The following is a 20,853-nucleotide window of genomic DNA, read 5'->3' as shown; positions in this document are numbered from 1 at the left end:
ATTACTTTCTCCTAATTCCCTAATAGTATACTTATGGTAGAAAATAGGTTGATCAGAGCCAATGCCAACGTCAGGAATATGCTTGTTTTGTTGTTGTTGTTGTTTATTTGGTTTTTAGGAGCATTAGCAACTAAGACCATATTGCTCCGGCTTGTTTTGTTATTTGGTTTTTAGGAGCATTAGCAACTAAGGCCATATTGCTTCGGGAAATGCGGTGGTCATTCCCTGTATTTGGTGGTGACGGGCTCGAACCCCAGTCTAATCAAGAAGTGTGTGCTACGCACTGCTGCTCCTTCCCACCTAGCTACGGAGGCACCTCAGGAATATGCCTCAATCTTTGCCAATGGCTGTGGACAGCTGACAAGCAGGACTTCTTGGCATAATAGTGTATAAGATGTATAGATTTTACTTCTTTTTAGCCATTTCTAACCCTCTGCTGGGCAAAGGCCTCTCCCAAAAACCTTCCATCTTTTTCTATCCCACACCGTGGTTGGCTAGTTTCCTCCTGCAGGGTTTTACAGACACCATTAAATTGTAAAACATTTTAGCTCTTAATTTGTGGAATTAAAGCCTTTAGCTATTAAAAGCTAAAGGGATAACTGCTTAATCGTTTTAGTTTTTAATTCGTGCTTTCTATAGCATCAGCTTTATTACCTAAAGGCCAGAGGTGCGAACAATGCGTACCAAGATCTCTCAAAATCAGTTCGTTATATGGAAATTTTCTTCATTATAGGGAAACTATTTTCAATGTATTGACCAAGGAGAAATCAAATAAGTTCGCTACATAGAAAATTTTGCTATATGGAAGTTTGTTAAAAAGAAGTCTGACTGTATATATACAGTCTGAATAATTCGTCTTAACTGTAGCCAATGGACCAAGGCATTATCAAGAATTTGAACATGCACTACCGAAGGCGCATACTGAAAAAAATTATACTGAGAATAGAAACCAACCAACCTATAGATTATATTACAGATTTGTGGATGTACATATCAGAATTGGCAAAAGTGTGGAGTCAAGATGTGACGGAAACAACGATTAAGAATTGTTTCTCAAAAGCAGGTTTTTCTAAAATGCTAATTAACAGAAATGAGAGGAACGAACTACTAGAAGACAGTGAAAAATTTTGGAAAGAGTTCCAAGCGAGGTTTGATCAGTGGAGAAATTGTTCTTGAGGAATTTTTAGGAGTTGATAATGATGTCATAGTAGCTGAATATCCGAGTGATTACAACATTTTGGAAAGTATTTAAAGAAATAGTGACAATATCGACGATGAGTTGGATGAAAATGAGGGCAATATTAAACATTCCAAACAAGAAACGTTGGCAGCATTTGAAACTTTGCATTGAGGTCTTCAGTGGGAAGAAAATGAAAGAGAAAATATATCTGAGTGTTTAAAAAGTTCACCATTCATAAAAATGCGAACATTTTTATGAATGGTGTACAGTAGAATCCCATGTAGAACAAAAAATAACCAAATATTTTACAACATAATTATTAAAAGTGTACTAATAAATTGTGGGCATCATGTAAGTAGTCATTTCTTAATGTGTATGTATTAATAAATCGTTTTAAATGTTAGAAAAGGTCATATTTCTTTATAACAAAATTTCTGTATAAGGAATTTTTTCAAGGGAACGATTTTGTTATATAAAGGTCCGACTGTATTTTATTTTTGTGAAAAAAAATGAGAGGAAAACTATATTAAGGTTGGTGAACATGAGAAGTGGTGAAAAAAGATGGAGTAAATCTAGAGAGGTAATAACTATTCATCATGAATTTCTAATTAATAAGGGATTAATTTAGGAGTTGATAATGATGTCATAGTAGCTGAATATCCAAGTGATTCCAACATTTTGGAAAGTATTTAAAGAAATAGTAACAATATCGACGATGCAAAGGACATAAATTTTCATAATTTGAAAAATTATGTCCTTTGCATTTCTGAATTTCAAATTAATGATATTTTAATGAACAACTTATAAATAAATGTTTTTCACCATATCTGTGTAATCCCCTATAATGTAGCAAATTTCTGGCTAGTCTAAGGTCATCAAGAGGAATGGTGGTACTATAAATTTTCTTTAAAAAAAAACTGATTTTAGAAATATATGTTTTATTTCAAAAGATAAAAACACACTCTCTATATATATTTTAAAATTGAATAGTTTATTTATTGTTATCCACAGGTGAAAAAGAGGACTTTCTATACAAAGTCACATTCAATTTATTAAATAAAATTGCACCTGTATTTTTAATCAGTGTTTTGGATCCAAAACACTGATTTCAATTTCAATCAATTTCAAATTTTCATTCTGTTTTCAAGACAAATTGCCTCTACAGTATAGCAACTCATTTTCAAATTGCTATGCAATCATCAGCATTAGCCATATGGTGCAATGAAGCCCGAGGCTTTTGCCGAATGAGCCAAAAAAAAATTTGAGTTACCCTGTGAGAGAGAGAGAGAGAGAGAGAGAGAGAGAGAGAGAGAGAGAGAGAGAGAGAGAGAGAGAGAGAGAGAGAGAGAGAGAGAGAGAGAGAGAGAGAGAGAGAGAATGATGATATCTAGTTCAGGACCCTGAGTGTGCCAACCCCGTACTCACCAGATGTGAGCCCCTGGGGTTACTATTAGAGGCAACTGGACGTAGAACTGAACTATTACACATATCCAGGAAAGTATACAAATTTTTCCTGGATCTATGCAATATCATCATTACCTACTATTTGCATATTCAAGGTAACTTTTTAATATTAATGTTTTGTTCTTTATTTATCATTGTTTTGCCTATGGATAACTATTGCTGAAGGTTGACCCCAAAATATATGAAGCACTTTAAACACCAACTTATGTTTATCATTACTGCTAGATATTAAACTTACCTGTAAGGCTCGAACAATACCATGATCATGTGGTTCTGTATCTGTACCATCTATGCTTCCAGCTTTTAGTGGATCATATACTCTTGCAACTGGTGCCCAATGTTCAGAAGTCATTTTACTAAAATCCTGAAACTAATTAATTAAAATTAACAAATTAAAATGCTAACTGAAAAATTAAAAATATACAAAACAAGTACTGTGGAAAATAGACTATATAAATGTACACATGCATGAGGGCTGCTTCAAAAGTAAAATCCAATTTTTTTTTACCTGCTCATGTGATGTTGTATAAGTACGACGTAATGTTTAAAAAAAGTTGCAGACCAAAGCTTTTCTAGGTAGCGCCCTTTCATTCCCTTTGTCAATCTGGTTGCCCTTCTCTTGCTCCAACAGATCTGCATCCTTCCTAAAGTGAGGCCTCCAAACATGTATACAATAATCACCTCTTTATCCCTACTAGCAGTTTCCGTATATCATTAGCAAAACTACATGAGCTGTCCTGGAAGCACATCTGCACTGATCAGAGAACTTCATATCTGACTGCACAATTACCACCAAGTCATTTTCAACTACCCTGAGGACAGTGCCATACAGTTGATAAGTTTGTCTGAGATTACTACTACCCATATGCATTTGTCAATGTTAAACTTCAACTGACATTTTTCAGCATGTTGGCCCAAATTTTCTAAATCTTGTTGCAGTAGCATACCATCATTACTATAATAACCACCCTGCCAACCTTTGTATCACCTGCAAACTTTGTCATTAAGCTTGGTATACTTTCATCAATATCATTAAAAAATATCGAAAACAACAATGGGTCAGCACTGAACCCTGGGGAACTCCACTGATAACATTAATGCACAAAAAGTAGTGCACATTGATAACCATTCTTTGTCTTCTTCCACTTAACCATCCCTTTATATACAAAGGGTACTAGGAAAGTTTTGCAATACAGCTTTGTTTATTTAATTTTTTCAAAGTAATTTCCTCTACATTCAATACACCTCTCCATCCTCCGAAACCAATCTTTAAACCAGTTCTGCCAAGTTTCACTAGGGAGTAAAGCACACTCGTTGTCCCAAGCGCGTAGAAGGTCCTCATCACTGGAAAACCGCCTCCCTTTTAGCTTCATTTTCACATGCGGGAACAGTGCAAAGTCGCAGGGAGCAAGGTCTCGCCTGTAGGGAGGGTGCTCGAGAAGTTTCAGTCCTGTCGTGGTCAGATATTCGGTGCAGGCTTTGGCGCGGTGAGCTGGAGCATTTTCGTGATGGAGGTACCAGGTGTCCATTCTTGACTTTGGCCGCAGGTTCTTCATAGATCCAATGACTTTAGGCAGGCATTGTTCAGTATACCACTTAGCTGTGACTGTCTTCTGCGTGTCCAAAACGACACGTTCCACAATTCCACTCGATTTGAAAAATACAGCTATCATTTTCTTCTTTACAGATCAGGATTTTCTGACAATTACGGGTGTGTTGTCATCATCAAAGACCCAAACTTTGTTTTGAGCCTTGGTCGGCAGATCGTAATAGTACAGCCAAGTCTCGTCACCCGTCACGATGTTGTTCACATACCGAGATTGTCCCTTATTAAACTTTTTTAACATCCCCCGGCACCAAGTCACACGTCGTGTCATCTGCTCTTCAGTCAGTTGATGCGGCACCCAGAGAGAACAAAGTTTCTTCACGTGCAAATGATCTTGCAGAATCAAACGAATTGCTGGTGCATTTAGGCCCAAAGTATCCTCTATCTGTTGGTAGGTCACTCGCCTGTTTTCGCCAAGCATTTTCCTCACAGCAGTAACGTTTTCCTCCGTAACTGACGTTCGTGGCCTTCCCGGCCTCTCAGAATCCTCCAGAGTGAAATTTCCCCTTTGGAATTCTCTATACCACCTGAATATCGTTGTACGATGTGGACAATCATCATCTAGTGCAAGAGTCATTTCTTCTAAGCACTGGTCTATGGTTAAACTACGCACAAAATTATACCGCAAAACTGTCCTTATCTCATTTCGTGACCACGATGCCATCGCAAGCACTTTACACTCTCACTACTAATGAATAACTGAGCCCATCGACTTGGCGCGGCGGCTACTATGCACGTATGAACATGTCTCAACATGCAGCAACAAGCAGCTTCCTGTGATTCATTGTTGCGTCATATTGCAAAACTTTCCTAGTACCCTTTGTATAGCAGTAACATGCCCTTAATGCTGTGTTGCTCCAGTTTATACAGCAGTCTTTTACATGCAACAGTATCAAAAGTCTTCCTGAAATCCAAGTATATGATATCAAAATTATTTTTTGCATCCAGTTCCTTGGTCACTATATCGTAGTAACCTATCAGATTGGTTAGACAAGACCACCCCTAAACAAATCCATGCTGTGACTGCAGTATAATTGCATTCCTATCCGGATGATCCTGCTTTACTTCCTTAACCAGTGATTCCATTATTTTTCCTGGAAAGATGTTATGCCAAGTCTGTAATTACTCATGTCACCTTTTCATCCCCCTTCATTAATTGGGGATACATTCGCACATCTCCGGTCCATACAGACCTCCCCTATATCCAAGGATGCTCTCATCATGGCTAAGAGTTTGTACACTTCTTTTGCTGCATTCCTTAATATGACTGGATAGATCCCATCAACTCAAGGTGTTTTTTTTATGTTCAGCTTCAACAATTTCTCTGCATGTGAAAGACCCACTGGTCTTTTACATTCCACAACTGTTTCTTTTTGCATTTTGATATCAAGAAACATTTCTGAACAATGCACTTGGACAAGTAGCACAACTCGGGGAAGATTACATTCTACAGTGAAAAAAAAACATGCATCACAGAACAATCTTTGTGTTCATCTTCATAATCTGCATGTTTATTTGCATCTTCAAAAGATGCAAATAACCATGCAGCATGTATGATAACATTGCCAAGAAATACAATATCTATTTTTACATTCCTTTCTATACACTAAATTTGTCTTTATGCTTATTTGTTTGCAAATGTCTGATTATGGTCATATTTCCCACCATTTGAAATTGAAAAATCACATCTACATTAAGTACACAAAGTACCTTTTTCATATTTGCACTACACCAATGAAATGACGGCACATAACACAGAATAACACTATGGTGGCACATTTCTATTTTATAAGATTACCACAGCTCATTTGATAGCCAATTCCTTAACAAAAAAAAAAAAAAAAAAAATTCAATTTTAAGGTAGTTTTATCATTCTTTAAAAAAAAAAAAAAAAAAAAAAGATCAAGAAAAATTGAGTACTGTATCTGCAAAAAGACAAACTCTTTGTCATCAACTATATTATGATGGTGAGACAGAGAAGGTCAAGTTGAGTAGCAAATCTAGAGTTGGCAACAACATATGAAATATTACAAAAATAAGTAAAATTAATTTAGGTGGAAATTTATATAAATAACAGCATGGGATCCAGTACAGTTACCACACGTCTTTGACATTCATTAAAACATCACAGGTTTCTGTTTATAAACTTTTGTAATTGCCAGTATAATCATTTTCTAATGATAGTTCTCATTTCTGTGATGGTGATGGAACATCTCTTTGATTGGCTCCATGAAACTTTTCTGTAAGCTCTTCAATCATTTGCAAAATAAACTTCCTTCAAGAAATTTCTTTATTTGTAGTTCTGCAATAAAGAATCCACACCTTTAAAGTAGCTAGATCAAATAGATTATACACACAACCTAATGACCATCTTCTAAGACTTGTTGCATGGAATATTTTCTTATCATTTGTTCAAACATACCCCCAGTATATTTTGTTCAATTATAAAATTTTATAACAATGGGTTGCTTTTTAAGCACATTCTATATATATATATATATGTATGTATGTATGTGTGTGTGTCTGTGTGTGCGCGCGCATAAGCACCTATTGTCCATCCACCTCTCTACCTGTCCATTCGCATGTAACAACACAGACTCCCACATTTTGGTGAAATTTTATACAGTCCATTCCGGTTATTTGGGACACATCAGGACTAGTGCATTTTGGCCCGATTAAGAGGCTGCCCCAATTATTCGAAGTTTCACGTAAATAGTTAAAAATACAATGTGCCCCCCACTTTACAATTGGTTCACAGTACAATCAAATCAAATTATGATGCAGTCACCATAGTAAAGTACCGTTCACTATACGATGTGCAGTGCTATATATATATATATATGTATATATATAGCTATATATATATATATATATATATAGCACTTATGCCAGTCATTGTGATCACGTTTGTGAATTGAATTTTAATCCTATAAAACAGCGATTCTAATTAGCGAAAATAGGAGGAATATTATCCACAGGCTATAAAAGCAAAGATATATTAAGCACAAATTTATTACCTTACCAATTAAAAAACTAAATGATACGTGATAATCGGAATAATTAATACGTACTATAATATGTACCTACTAACTAGTCGACATTTCTGTTCACTGACATTTGTGGGTGGGAGTTAAAATTTAAAACAGTAAAAAGATAAGCAATCAATAACAAAGAACACGGCACACACAAATTGCAAGTAACACAATACGTGCAAGTGAGAACGGAGTAACGAGTTACAAAGCTTTAAAAGTAGGAATAAAGAGAAGATCTGAAAATTAATTTTTTTATGTGACTGAAGATTTCGTGGAAGTGTAAACACATTTCACCATAATAACCCACAGAATTCCAGCTGTCGGTGTTATCGCAAATTCAGTATGATCGATTGTTATTTTTGTTATTTGGTTTTTAGGAGCATTAGCAACTAGGGCCATATTGCTCCGGGATATGCGGTGGTCATTCCCTGACCTTTCCGCATCCTCCGTATTTGGTGGTGACGGGCTCGAACCCCGGTCTAATCAAGAAGCGTGTGCTACGCACTGCTGCTCCTTCCCACCTGGCTACGGAGGCGCCTCAGTATGATCGAGTTTACTGTCCGTTTATGATAGATTTCGCTAACAGAAAAGCCCAATAAACAGGTGACTGCTAATGGTTTTTATGGTTGTGACCTCCAGAATTTCGACCAAACCACGTGGTACCGTCGGAGACAATCGAAGGGTAATCTCCAGTGCTGCGGTCTCCTACCCCAATTAAACGGCATGCTGTCCCAATTAAGCGAAGTAAACCCTGGCTATTTTCTCGATTGGTTTCTGTTTTTTAAGATTTAAATAAACGGCTGCCCCGATTAACCGGTGGCCCAAATAACCGGAATCCACTGTATTTAGTTCTTTTAAAAGGATTTGTTGAGCCACCCCAAATTTCATTAAAATCAGACAGATAAAAATTCAGCAATTATTTCTTCTTTTCTTAGGTAATCTGGATATATCTTAAGTAATCACAGTAAAAAAAAAAAAAGAAGGTAAGCAACAGCCATTATAAATCCACTGCAGGATGGAAGCCTCCTCAATGAATCATGTTGAGGGAAATGGACTATAATCTGCCAAGCTGGCCCAGTGCAGATTGACAGCATTTAGCAGTCAGGGGCTTGAACCCAGGTCTATTCAAAGAGCATGTACTACTGCACTCCTGCTCCTGACACTCGGCTACGGAGGCCCTTAGTAATCACAGTAAGCTACTGCAAAAAGATCTAGGCAAATTAGGCAGATGGGCTGAGAAGTGGCAATTAAAGTATAATATTGACAACTGCAACATACTTTATATGAGGGGCAATAATCTCAGGTTAATGTACCAGCTATGTGGTACCACACTCAGGGAAGCAGTGAACAATGAAAAAGACCTTTTTCTTGTTATTTTTTTTTTTTTTTAGGAGCATTAGCAACAAAGGTCATATTGCTCCGGGGATATGCGGTGGTCATTTCCTGACCTTTCCGCATCCTCCGTATTTGGTGTTCACGGGCTCGAACCCAGGTCTGATCAAGAAGCGTGTGCTACGCACTGCTGCTCCTGCCCACCTGGCTACGGAGGCACCGAAAAAGACCTGTGGGTAATCGTGCAGTCAGATATGAAGTTCTCTGACAATGCAGACAGGCTGCCAGGACAGCTCGTGGGTTTTTTTAATGATATATATATACATACTGCATACAGTTCTGGAGGCCTCATTTTAGGAAGGATATAGATTTTCTGGAAAGGGTGCAGAGAATGTCAGTGAGATTGGTGAGGGGGAACAAAAGGGGTGGTCATACCAAAAAAATCTTCAGTTCTGCAAATCCTCTTGCTCAGACTACACACAAGGTGGCATAAATTCAAATTGAGGAAGGAATGGTTGCAGGTCAGATGTGTGGAAATTTGCCTTCAGCCAGGGGGTGGTTCATTGTTGGAATAAACTCCCATCTGGCATTGTAGAGATGGGTGGTTTGAATAAATTCAACAAAGAACTAGATAAACTTTTTAGAGGGGATGGACATTTTTTTTGGCTGATGCTGTACAGTATAAAATTGCTTTCTTGCATCATTTGCTACTACTATTACTACTAATAATCACAATAAAGTTTGTATGAAAAAAAGAAATTCACAGATTAAATGTGGTTTTAATGCAGCATTGTTAGTTTTAGACAGACCATGCATACTTTGTATGTATTGTTATGTAAGACTTGTGAACGTTGTGTTGCTTGTGAAGAGATATAGATAGATAGATGCGAAGAGATATAGATAAAGTATATGGGAGAAGAGTAATATATATTATGCAGCTGCAATTAAACTGAATGGAAAAGTTTGGAGAATGTAAAACTATATAGTTTTATTATATGTTCTATAACGTTATAATCTTTTCACTTCTATTAATCACAGAAAAAGAAAAAATTCAATCAATTTAAGAAAAATCGGACAGCTATTGTCACATCTGTGGAAGATCATTAGGTGTTCTTCTATTTCACGTGTTATAGGGGAGATGAGGATCAGCTCCGGGGAGGATGGCAATCAAAGGAGTGCAAGTGATGAGAAGCTACTGCCCTGGCTAAATTGAGTGCCATGAATGAGACTGCTCGAGCTGTTGCCCAAATGCACAGTAAGAGCTGGAAGCTGATGTTGCAAATGTCTATTTATATCTTTGCCAAATAAGGAATCCAACGTGGTTTTATAGCCACTTTTCTGATGTGACTGAGAGCAGCTTTGTATTAAAAAATTCATTGTACAGTACAACTTTTTGGAATTGGAGGAATCAGTGGAAAGGACTTGAATATTGGTAAGATCAAAGTGTAACACCCGGCAATGCAGTGTGCTCTGTAAGAAAGAAATGTAACTCAGTGTAGTATGGTAACCATGCAGTTCCACATATTTTCTGATAAGGCAATGCAACTGACTGTGTAAACAGTCATTATGGTGGCACTAATGGCATTCTTGCTAAGATTAGGGACAAACAGAATGCAAATATACTTCCTTGTTTTCTGGGAGGGGAACCTGTGAAGATGACCTTGCATATGGTACTGAAGACGGTTTTACTAGACAGGCATGGTGAATAGTCATTTTTCCGTAGGGTGGCTTTGATATAATTGAGTGTTACTTCAAAGACATCTCCTGAGCAAGTTCTGAGGGCCCTAGGGATGAGGCCTATAATGAAGAGATAACAGATGAGCAGGTACGTACCTGTGTTGCAGTATAGGTTTTTTTGGTTATTTGGTTTTTTTTTTTAGGAGCATTAGCAACTAAGGCCATATTGCTCCGGGGATATGCGGTGGTCATCCCTGACCTTTCCGCATCCTCCGTATTTGGTGGTGACGGGTTCGAACCTCGGTCTAATCAAGAAGCGTGTGCTACGCACTGCTGCTCCTTCCCACCTGGCTACGGAGGCGCCTGCAGTATAGGTAGTTTCATCTGTTTCATTCATCTGTTATAACCTTCAGCAGCAGCGATGGTATCTCTTAGCCATCCCTGCTCTCAACGGTTAATCAATTCTTCCTTATAGGTTCACCAAAGTGGCAATAAAAATTAAGAGAATCAACTCTAGACAACCCACGTGAACCAATTTTTCAGTATCTTTGTTTTTTCCAATATCCTTGTGCAAGCAACAAACAATTGAGTCGGTGATCAACTGAGGAAACCAGGTGAAATGAACCTGGTACTTTTAAACTGATTTAGCTTCATTAGTATATATATATTTTTTGCTAGTTGGGCCTGGCTGACACTGAACTTTGCTACCGCAGAGAGCTAGAGACCAGCCTCCACATACATTAACTTGTCCAATTTATTTAGACCTCAGAGCCTAGATGGAGAGAGGGATACTTGCTCCTTCCAAACATGTCTTAGAAGCTTTCTTTTCTGATTTTCGTGTATGTATGTCAAATGTTTTCCAGAGAATAGCATCTCTAATAAGAGAGCATGACCTACCTCCTCATGGTGGGGACAGTAACTTATGGACGGGGTATGATGGCCCATCCCCACCACAAGGCTAAATGGTCATTATTATAAACCTCTTTTATTTTGTTGTTTAAATTGGCCTGTGGATCTCTGTTTTGTCTTCTTATTAACCAACAGATGTTGAGAGGCAGTAAGCAGATGAGAACCTGTTGCTGATGAGCAAAAGCCTAGGTAGCAATGGAGCTACATCATTTAAATGACAAATGGCAGCTCTTGCTGGCATCTCACAGACACCATGTGGAAATAGGAATTTCTTAGAAGAAATATAGGGGCATCTTTGGTCACCTAGCATCTGTTAAATGCCACATAAAAAATTGTCTTGTAATTCATAGATATAATTATTAGCCATATGGTGCAAGGAAGTCTGAGGCTTTTGCTGCATCAGCCAAAAAAAAATTTCTGAGTTACCCCGAGGGAGGGAGGGAGGGAGAGAGAGAGAGAGAGAGAGAAAACAAGAGTCAGAAGTAGAAGGAAATCACCAAGAAAGAGAAGAATGATGATATCCAGCTCAGTACCCTGGGTATCACAAGCTAATACTCACCTTTTTCTCTTTGAAATAAGAAAATATCACTTCAGCATAAACCACAATGTTGCTCCAGCATAAACTCACAACACAACCCACTTCTGGGACTCATATTCAGTGCTGTAGTCATAAAATTAGCAGAAGGTATACTCTGTGAATGTTACGTATGCAGAGTACAAAGCTTAAAAAAAAAAAAAGGAACAAAGAGAAGATTCTGAAAATTTATTTATTTTTTATACGATTGAAGAATTCAGTAAAGGGGAAACACATTTCACCATAATAACGCAAAAAACCACACAATTCCATCTATCGGTATTTTAGCAAACGTAATAACATCGAGTTTACTGCCCATTTATAATTGCTCGCAGTAAACAGAAAAGCCCAATAAATCAGAAAGTGCAAATTGTTTTTATTGTTTTGTAGTAGTGACCTCCAGAAATGTGCTTTAGAAAAATATCAAAAAGGCGTTCAAAATTGGTTCTTATAACAGAACATATGATAATGATGATTTGAATTGGTAACTAATACAATCTGCACTATTAAAACAACCTTTTAGAGAGTTATATAGCGAAAATTTCAACTTCTGAGGTCGTGGAACGAATTACCAAAAGTAATGTGTTATTGGGTTCACATTACATTATTTTCACAATACGATGGTGTCTCTGGAACATATTAATATCGTAAAGCTGGTACCCTGTATTGTATAGTTATGCGCGTGGTTTGAAATGCGGTATTTATGAATGTTTATCTTTTATTTTTTTGCAATTAATGTTCATATTTTTGATTTTGTTGATACTTGATACCCTGAAAAAAAAAACTCGTAAACACAGGAACTCGTAAAGCGAGAACTGCCTGTATATGCCTCACTGGTAACCATCCTTGCTCTCAAGGGATAGTGACCCATCTTGATTCGCCACCAAATTTGTCGAACATCAATCCAATTGAATGCCTGTGAGATGTTTTGGAATGGAATAGGAAGTGAGGTGTATGGACATGCAACTGTCCCCTATTCTGACAATGTGGAAAACTTTACAGGCAGCGTGGCTGCAGATCCCTATGGATGTCTTCAGACATACATCTAGTGGAGTCAATGCTTAGGTGAATAGTGGCTATTATTTGTGTGAATGGCAGCCCAACACATTAGGTAGGTGGTCATAATTCAGTAATCACTGAGTGTATGTATTACATAATAATTATAAAACATTACAATATTAATCATATTCCCATAGAACCTCAAAAAAGAAAATATTCAAGGATTATACTTTTCAAAATATTTGTTTATAAACGTTCCACAACAGAATATCTTCAAATTACCCCAGGGAACCACATATGGTGAGTATGGGCTTGGCACACCCAGGGTCCTGAGCTGGATATCATCATTCTCTCTTTTGGTGATTCCCTCCTACTTCTCTCTCTCAGGGTACTCAAATTCTTTTTTGGCTGGTGCAGCATAAGCCTCAGGCTTCTTTGTACCATATGGCTAATAATAATAATAATAAATGGTATGGGATGATTTGATTTTATGGTACCATTCTAAATACTTAGATAAACACAAATTAGATGCACATACATCATTCAGTGGTTAAGCTTTTGTAAATCTTTACCATCCTAAGCACGGGCAGTAAAGATTTATAAACAATATTTCGCAATGTAGCATTTCAACAAAAATTAAAGTTTTCTGTTTGATTTACAAATACTGTTTCTGCATTTTTACAGTAATAAAGTGAAATGTAGTTTTGGAGAGTAGTGAATACTAAACACTTCAACCTGCATAGAGGGAAATCTTTAATTTCTACAGGGAATAACATAATTCTCAAACATTTTTGTATCACTTTGAGTGACTGAATTGCTGTCCCTATTACAATATGTGAAGATGAAGTGCAATATGGACAGCAATTCATTCTCTGAATAAGCATTATAGGAAGTACCAAGAAACAGAAAATTATCTGTACAACTTGAAGAAATTAAAGACAGATCCCCCCCCTCTCTCTCCCTCTACTCAGCTTAATGCCACTTGAAGAACTTAGTTATTATTTTCAATAATTTTTTTTTTTTTGGTTGATGCTGTATAAGCTTGTTTTCTTGCATTATTTGCCACTACTAATACTAACGTGACATCACTGCACAAATACTGAAGTGTTACTAAAAGTAATCAGGGCAGACTACTTGAAAAAAAAAACCCTGGATAAATTAGGATGATGGGCTGAAACTGAAATTTAACATTGATAAATGTAAGGGAGTGCATTTGGTCAGCAATAATCCAGAATAACATAACACCTGGGAAGAACAACAATCACGTTATTACAGAAAAAGAAAGAAACCCACAGATAATTGCAGTCTAAAATGAAATTTTAGGCCTCCAGTGCACACTGGCTGCTAAAACAGCTGATGGGTTTCTGTCAATGATATTCATTAATTCTGGTAGTGGGGACAAGGTTGTGATTATCATGTTGTATGATAGGGTCCCATCTTGAGTACTGCATGCAGATTTGGGAATATCATTTTAATAAGACTGTAGCTCTCTTAGAACAGGTGCAGATACAAGATTACAGGGGCACAAAAGAGTACGCTTAGCAAGATTTGAGTTCTGTAAATTGTGGCATGTGGAAACTAAGTACTTGCAAGAAGAGTTGATTGAAGTGCTTAAAGCTTTAATGGATTGAGAAAAATTCATGCTGATGACATTCTTATAATTTTTTAATGGCAAACACAAGGGGGCAATTTAAATTGGAAAAGACTGATTATTGGAATGGATGTGCATAAGATTTTCTTTCAACTAGAAGGTATTTGATTACTGGAACAAATTTCCATTTGTTGTGGAAGTCGATAAATTTAAAGAACTGGACAATATCTATTAGAAAGGATGAGCAATTGAAATGGGTAGGGTTTCTCTTATTTTCTCCTGTGCTACGCTCGCTGGTACCAATTTGACAGTACTAAGTGGTTACATTACAAATTATTCCGAACTTCATATCCCATCACTTTAAACATTACTTCTTCCGTTGCCGCCTAAACGGGAAAAAAACAACAAAACATTAATTTTATCACTACATATGTGGTAATAATCACACAAAATCTGCATATGAGTCGCATGGCAGTACACTAAAATAAGTTGTCACCCATTTAACCGAAACTGAATTGAATAAGGTTTCAAGAGAAAGAAAACTTGCTGACATAGAAAAAGATAATAATAATAATCCTTACCAATTTCAAAGCGAACTAAACAAACACACATATCATCACGCATATATAACAATCAAACACGAAGATGCGCATATATTATAAACAACACTGGGTTTACAATTGAATCGAAACAACATTAGACAAAACGTGCAACAGCCCTGCCCTCTGTTTATCAATTTTCTGAAACAAAATGGGCACTGCAAGTTATTATGTGGGTACTATTTCTTGATTTTAATTTATAGTTACAAAATTATGTTTTAAAGACAGGGAGCTAATAGAATCAACAAACGTCCTCGTTACGTCCATGTCAATAAGGAAATGGATTCGTCAAAAATCATTGCATTAAACTGACAATCTAAACCAACACAAAGATGAATAAAATGCATATTCACCTTCAATATGTACAAGACAATTAAAAATTTGCACAACCCAAATATCAATAATCAAAATTTATTAGTCATATAGTCGGAAAACTGCTAGTTGGGGGGGATACAAGGACTAATAGATTAACAGTAGCCACTGGCAGAGGTGGAAGTGATTCTTGCACTGCTTCTATTCAAATGAGCAGAAGTCTGAAAAACAAGATGCAGGATATTTCAGAGACTGCTGGTAGTCATTGCGTTACAAGTAAACACATGGGTTGTGTTAGGGTAGCTAAGAATAGAAACAGGTGCATGTATACCTGCGTGTACACCAATGCTAGGAGTTTGGTAAATAAATTTGATGAATTTGAGGTATTGCTCAAAACATCAAAGGCAGATATTGTTGGGATATCAGAGACGTGGTGTCACACAGATATAAGTAATGCGGAACTGGAATTTGGGGAATACAATGTATATAGAAAGGATAGACAGGACAGGAGGGGAGGAGGGGTTATGCTATTAATTAAGAAACACATAAAGTCAAAGGAAGTGAAGCCAGTTGACATCGATGGACAGGGCAGTGTCGAGTCAGTTTGGTGTGACATAAGCATAGGGAAATCAAAATTGAGAGTAGGAGTGTGCTATAGACCTAATGACTCTGATGAGTATAATAATATATTGTACAGGGAAATAGAGTGGGCCAGTAAATCAGAGAGTCTTATAATGGGGGATTTTAATTTCCCAGATATTGACTGGAATTTGTGGGTTGGTCACTCGCACACTAGCAAGGCTTTTGTGGATTTATTGGATGATTGTTTTCTACATCAGCATGTTCGTGAGGCAACAAGAGGGAGCAATACTCTTGATCTGATTATCAGTAGTGATTCTTCATGCATTAAGAACCTGCAGATAAATGAACCACTAGGTGGCAGTGATCACAGTGTGTTGAAGTGCGATTTACTCAAGGAGTTAACTACCATCAGAGGTAAAGGGAAGGGTTTTTGTTTTCGTAAAGGTGACTATGATGGTCTGAGACAGTATTTAAATTCTATACAGTGGGACCAACTGATGATGTTACCAACAGCAAACTCAAAATGGGAAGCATTCAAGGAACTAATCTTGGTGGCTACCAGGCTTTACATACCAACTAAGAAATATTGTTCAAGGTTTAGGCCTAAATGGTTGTCAGATGGACTAATGAGACATGTGGCAGAGAAGAAAAATGCATGGGATACATACAAATTAATAGGTGACATGGAAGCCTATGATAGATATAAGTTGGTCTGTAACCAAGTCACAAAGGAGATTAGGCAGGCAAAGGCAGACTACGAAAAATCCTTGGCAAAGGATGCAAAGAAAAACAGAAAGGAGTTCTTTACATACTTGAACTCGAGAAGGAAAGGGATGAATCAGATTGGTCCACTGGATATTGATGGTTCAACAGTTGAGGATCCTGCTCAGGTGGCTAACAATCTAAACGAGTATTTTGCATCTACATTCACGCATGAGGAGTTATTCAGGAAGGAGAATGATGTAGGTAAAGTAAACATTGGCAGTGAGCTGGATGATTTTGTAATAACTGAGAGGAAAGTGGAGGAGAGATTGTTGAGGATAAACATAAAAAAGGCACCTGGGGTGGATGGGATCTATCCAGTTATATTAAAGGAGGCAGCAAAGGAAGTATGCAAACCCCTAGCCATAATTATGAGAGCTTCTTTGGACTCAGGGGAGGTACCCATAGACTGGAGATGTGCGAATGTAACCCCAATTCACAAAGGAGGATCAAAGGCTGACACAAGTAATTATAGACCTGTTAGTTTAACTTCTGTTCCAGGTAAATTAATGGAGGCACTGGTTAAAGAAGCACTGCAGGATCATCTAGACAAGAATTCAGTTATAGCTCAGACGCAGCATGGTTTTGTTAAGGGCAGGTCTTGCCTGACCAATTTGATTGGATACTATGATGTAGTCACAAAAGAACTGGATGCAGAGAATAACTTTGATATTATATATTTGGATCTTAGAAAGGCTTTTGATACTGTTGCACTTGGAAGACTGCTGCACAAATTGGAGCAGTGTGGCATTGGAGGCAAATTGCTGCTATGGATAAGGGGATGGTTGAGTGGCAGAAGACAGAGAGTGGTAATCAATGGACACTGCTCAACGTGGACTAATGTTATTAGTGGAGTTCCTCAAGGTTCAGTGTTGGGTCCATTGTTGTTTTCGGTGTTTATGAATGATATTGATGATGGGATATCAAGTTTAATGTCTAAGTTTGCAGATGATACAAAGGTTGGCAGGGTCGTTAAGGACACTACTGACGCTATGCTGCTGCAACAGGATCTGGAAAGGTTGAACAGATGGGCTGAGAGGTGGCAAATGAAGTTTAACATTGACAAATGTAAAGTACTACATATGGGTAACAGTAACCCCAGAGCAATGTATCAACTCTGCGGTACTACACTGACAGTGGTGGAGAATGAAAAGGACCTGGGGGTAATTGTGCAGGCAGATATGAAGTTCTCTGAGCAGTGCAGACGAGCTGCAAGAGTAGCTCATGGTGTCTTGTCAATGATATACAGGAATTTTTCTAGCAGGGATAAGGAGGTGATTATTCCCTTGTATAAGGCAATGGTTAGGCCACATCTTGAGTACTGTATACAGGTCTGGAGGCCTCATTTCAAGAAGGATGTAGAGCTGCTGGAACGGGTACAGAGAAGGGCAACAAGATTAGTAAATGGAACAAAGGGTTGCTCTTACGAAGAAAGGCTTAAGTTTTGCAAATTACAGAGTCTGGAGACTAGGCACCGGCGAGGTGATCTGATAGAGGTGTATAAGGCTTTGAATGGTTTGAGCATGCTCAATGCCAATGGGATTCTTCATCTTTCTCAGAATAATCACCTCAGAGGGCATAAATTCAAATTGAGGAAGGACGGATGTCGGATAGATGTGCGGAAATTTGCCTTTGGCCAGCGGGTGTTGGTTGGTGGAACCGACTTCCATCACTTGTTGTTGAAGTTGATAGCCTAAACAAATTTAAAGCTCAACTGGACAGGTATTTCGAACGAACGGAGGGGTGAAATGGGAGAGGGTTTTTTTTTTTTTTTTTTTGGCTGATGCTGAATAAGCTTGCTTTCTTGCATCATATGCCTCTACTAATGCTAATGCTAATATGATGCAATGAAGCCTGAGGCTTTTGCTGCACCAGCCAAAAAAAAAAATCTCAGTTACCCAGAGAGAGAGAGAACAAGAATTAGAAGGGAATCACCAAGAAAGAGAAGAATAATAATGATGATGCCCAGCTCTCGACCCTGGATCTGCCAAGCCCATATTTGTTTTACTACCTAATTATGCACTTGTGTAGTTATACTAATTACAATGATAATAAGTACGCAATTCTAAAAAAGAAACTACTGAGAGGGATATTATTCTGTAAATTCAATTTTGACGTTTACGTACGATTTTAAACAAAAAGAGGAAAATGTTATTAATATTTAAAATTTTCTTTTTCTCCTATACTGGATTTTTTCCGTCCAGTGACGGATACTGGTACCAATAGCATCGGTTATTATTATTATATTATTACTCCTTGATTGGGGGTTACACCTCAGGATGGGTATTGCTAGCATGTACGCAGGGTGGTTGTTGCTTATCTGGTATTACTGTTGCTCGAGGAACTCTCTGACTATTCTCCAGGTCTTCAGGATTATGACTCTCTGGAGTTCCTTGTAAGTGTTTGCTAGGAGACCTATTGCTGCTAGGCTGTAATGTAGGGTCTTTGGCAGCATACCGGTGGTTGACCATCCCGACCGGTTAACGATTGGGATGGTCGTTACTTGTTGCATAACCCACATCTCTTTGATTACCTGTCTTAGGTTCTTGTAGTTCTTGGATTTTTCGTTGTGGGTTTTCTCGAAGTTGCCAGTGTTGGGCACCGCTATATCAGTCAAATAGGTAGCATTTAACTTCTTGACGATAAGGTTTATGTCAGGCCTGTTGTGCGGGATTGTGTGTCTTTAGTACTTCGTGGGGTTCGTACTTGTATTAATGCACACTTTCCTTGATCAACTGGTATTTTTTACTAGCTTCTAATGTATTATCTTGGCTATCTGGTCGTGTCTATGAGTGTACTCAGTCTGGATGATCACCTTGCATCCTGCGGTGATGTGTTGGATCATTTCTGAGGCCAGGAGTTATCGTCGACATGTGTCATCGGACACTTCGGGCTCCTTGGCAATGTATTTTCTATAGTTTCTGGTGTTGATTACCTGGTCTTAGATGGCGAGCATGATTCCTTCAGTCTCAGGGAAGAATGTCCCACTCGAGAGCCATGCATTGGAAGGAATTTTATCTATGTGATCTTGATGGAGATCATTGTAGTGTCTGCCATGGAGTATCTTCTCCGTACATCTTTCTAGCTTCGTTTGTGCCTCCTGGTTGGGAGAGAACTGCTCGCTTCCGTTGAGTGGAGTGCTGCTGTGTGTTTCTAGAAGTAATTGTTCAGGTTAGCAATCGCTATTTTCTGTTTTGTATTGAAATTGAAATTTAATCGAAATCATTACTCAGACCAGGGCAGCAAAGCAAAAGGCTCAAGCTAATGGAAGTGCTGTGACTCAGGAGAGAACTCGGGGGGGGGGGGTCTGTTGTCCTCTGAATCAGAGCCATTGAAATGTATGCCTTGTTTGATATTTGTGGGCAATCAGACACGGGACATGATATTGCCAAGGGGAATATCTTTGTGGATGCGCAATGTAAGGAGTGTGAGAAAATCAGGCGCCAACTCGATGTTGTTAGGGGTTCTTATGAGAGTTTGAAGGATAGGGTGAATACCCTCGAATGATTTAAATTGAGGGGAGCCCATCAAGCTCTCAGCTGCCCAAATCAACGCCAGAACTTGCACTTGAAAAATACGCAACACAGTTGAAACCCCCAAGGCAGAATCCGCTGGTCCCAAAGGAACTAGTTGTTGTCGGTGACTCCGTTGTCAGGGAAATGGGGAACATATTGTGCCAAAAGGATTGCCTACGTGGTAGCACAGTGGTATCATCACCTTCGTTCCCACACCGGGTTGAAAAGGACCGAGTTCGAATCTCGTCGATGACACTAGGAAATTTAATGGGCTTTTTTCACTGCATGGCTGAGTTAGTCGGTCTCAGGCGTAGATAGCAAGGTTTTTCCCCAGAAACTGGGGTTTTTCGTCCAGCAAACAGACAAATCGACCATAGAACACACGCAATTAACAGACAAGACACAGCACAGCAGATGAATTTCATTATTCGGGTGGCCCAAATATAATAATGCAAAAAAGCATAGGTGGGATAGGATCAGGGTATGTCTGCCAGGGGCAAAGGTTGATAGCATTGTAAAGCAGATATCATCTTTTAAGGGCATGAAAAGGTGATATTGTTGTACACGTTGGCACTACTGATATTAAGAGTAGGAGACTGGCGGAATTACTTAACGCATACAGGTCAACGTAGATAAAAAGCCACGAGTTAGGGTTGAAATCGAAAGTGTCTGCAATTCTGCACAGACACGATAGGAGGGAGAATATGATGAGAGCCTTG

At 38.2% G+C, this 20,853-nt stretch overlaps 1 protein-coding gene across 1 annotated transcript in view; it reads right to left on the bottom strand.

Moving 5' to 3' along the window:
- The window catches only part of LOC150079032 (U11/U12 small nuclear ribonucleoprotein 35 kDa protein-like), a 90,102-nt gene extending 75,010 nt beyond the window's left edge, over nucleotides 1-15,092 (bottom strand). Inside the window, exons 1-2 of the mRNA XM_090382686.1 lie at nucleotides 14,946-15,092; nucleotides 2,883-3,014 (exon numbers count right to left, since the gene is read on the bottom strand). Coding sequence (XP_090238812.1) covers nucleotides 2,883-2,996 — 114 coding nt within the window. The 5' untranslated portion in view covers nucleotides 2,997-3,014; nucleotides 14,946-15,092. The remainder of the gene's footprint in view (nucleotides 1-2,882; nucleotides 3,015-14,945) is intronic.
- Nucleotides 15,093-20,853: the final 5,761 nt, after the last annotated feature.

Source organism: Mastigoproctus giganteus, chromosome 10 (genome assembly GCF_048544385.1).
Source record: "Mastigoproctus giganteus isolate SK-2022 chromosome 10, ASM4854438v1, whole genome shotgun sequence".
In the NCBI taxonomy this organism is placed as follows: Eukaryota; Metazoa; Arthropoda; class Arachnida; order Uropygi; family Thelyphonidae; genus Mastigoproctus; species Mastigoproctus giganteus.
Note: the sequence above shows the minus strand (reverse complement) of the source record. Positions and strands in the feature narration are given on the sequence as shown.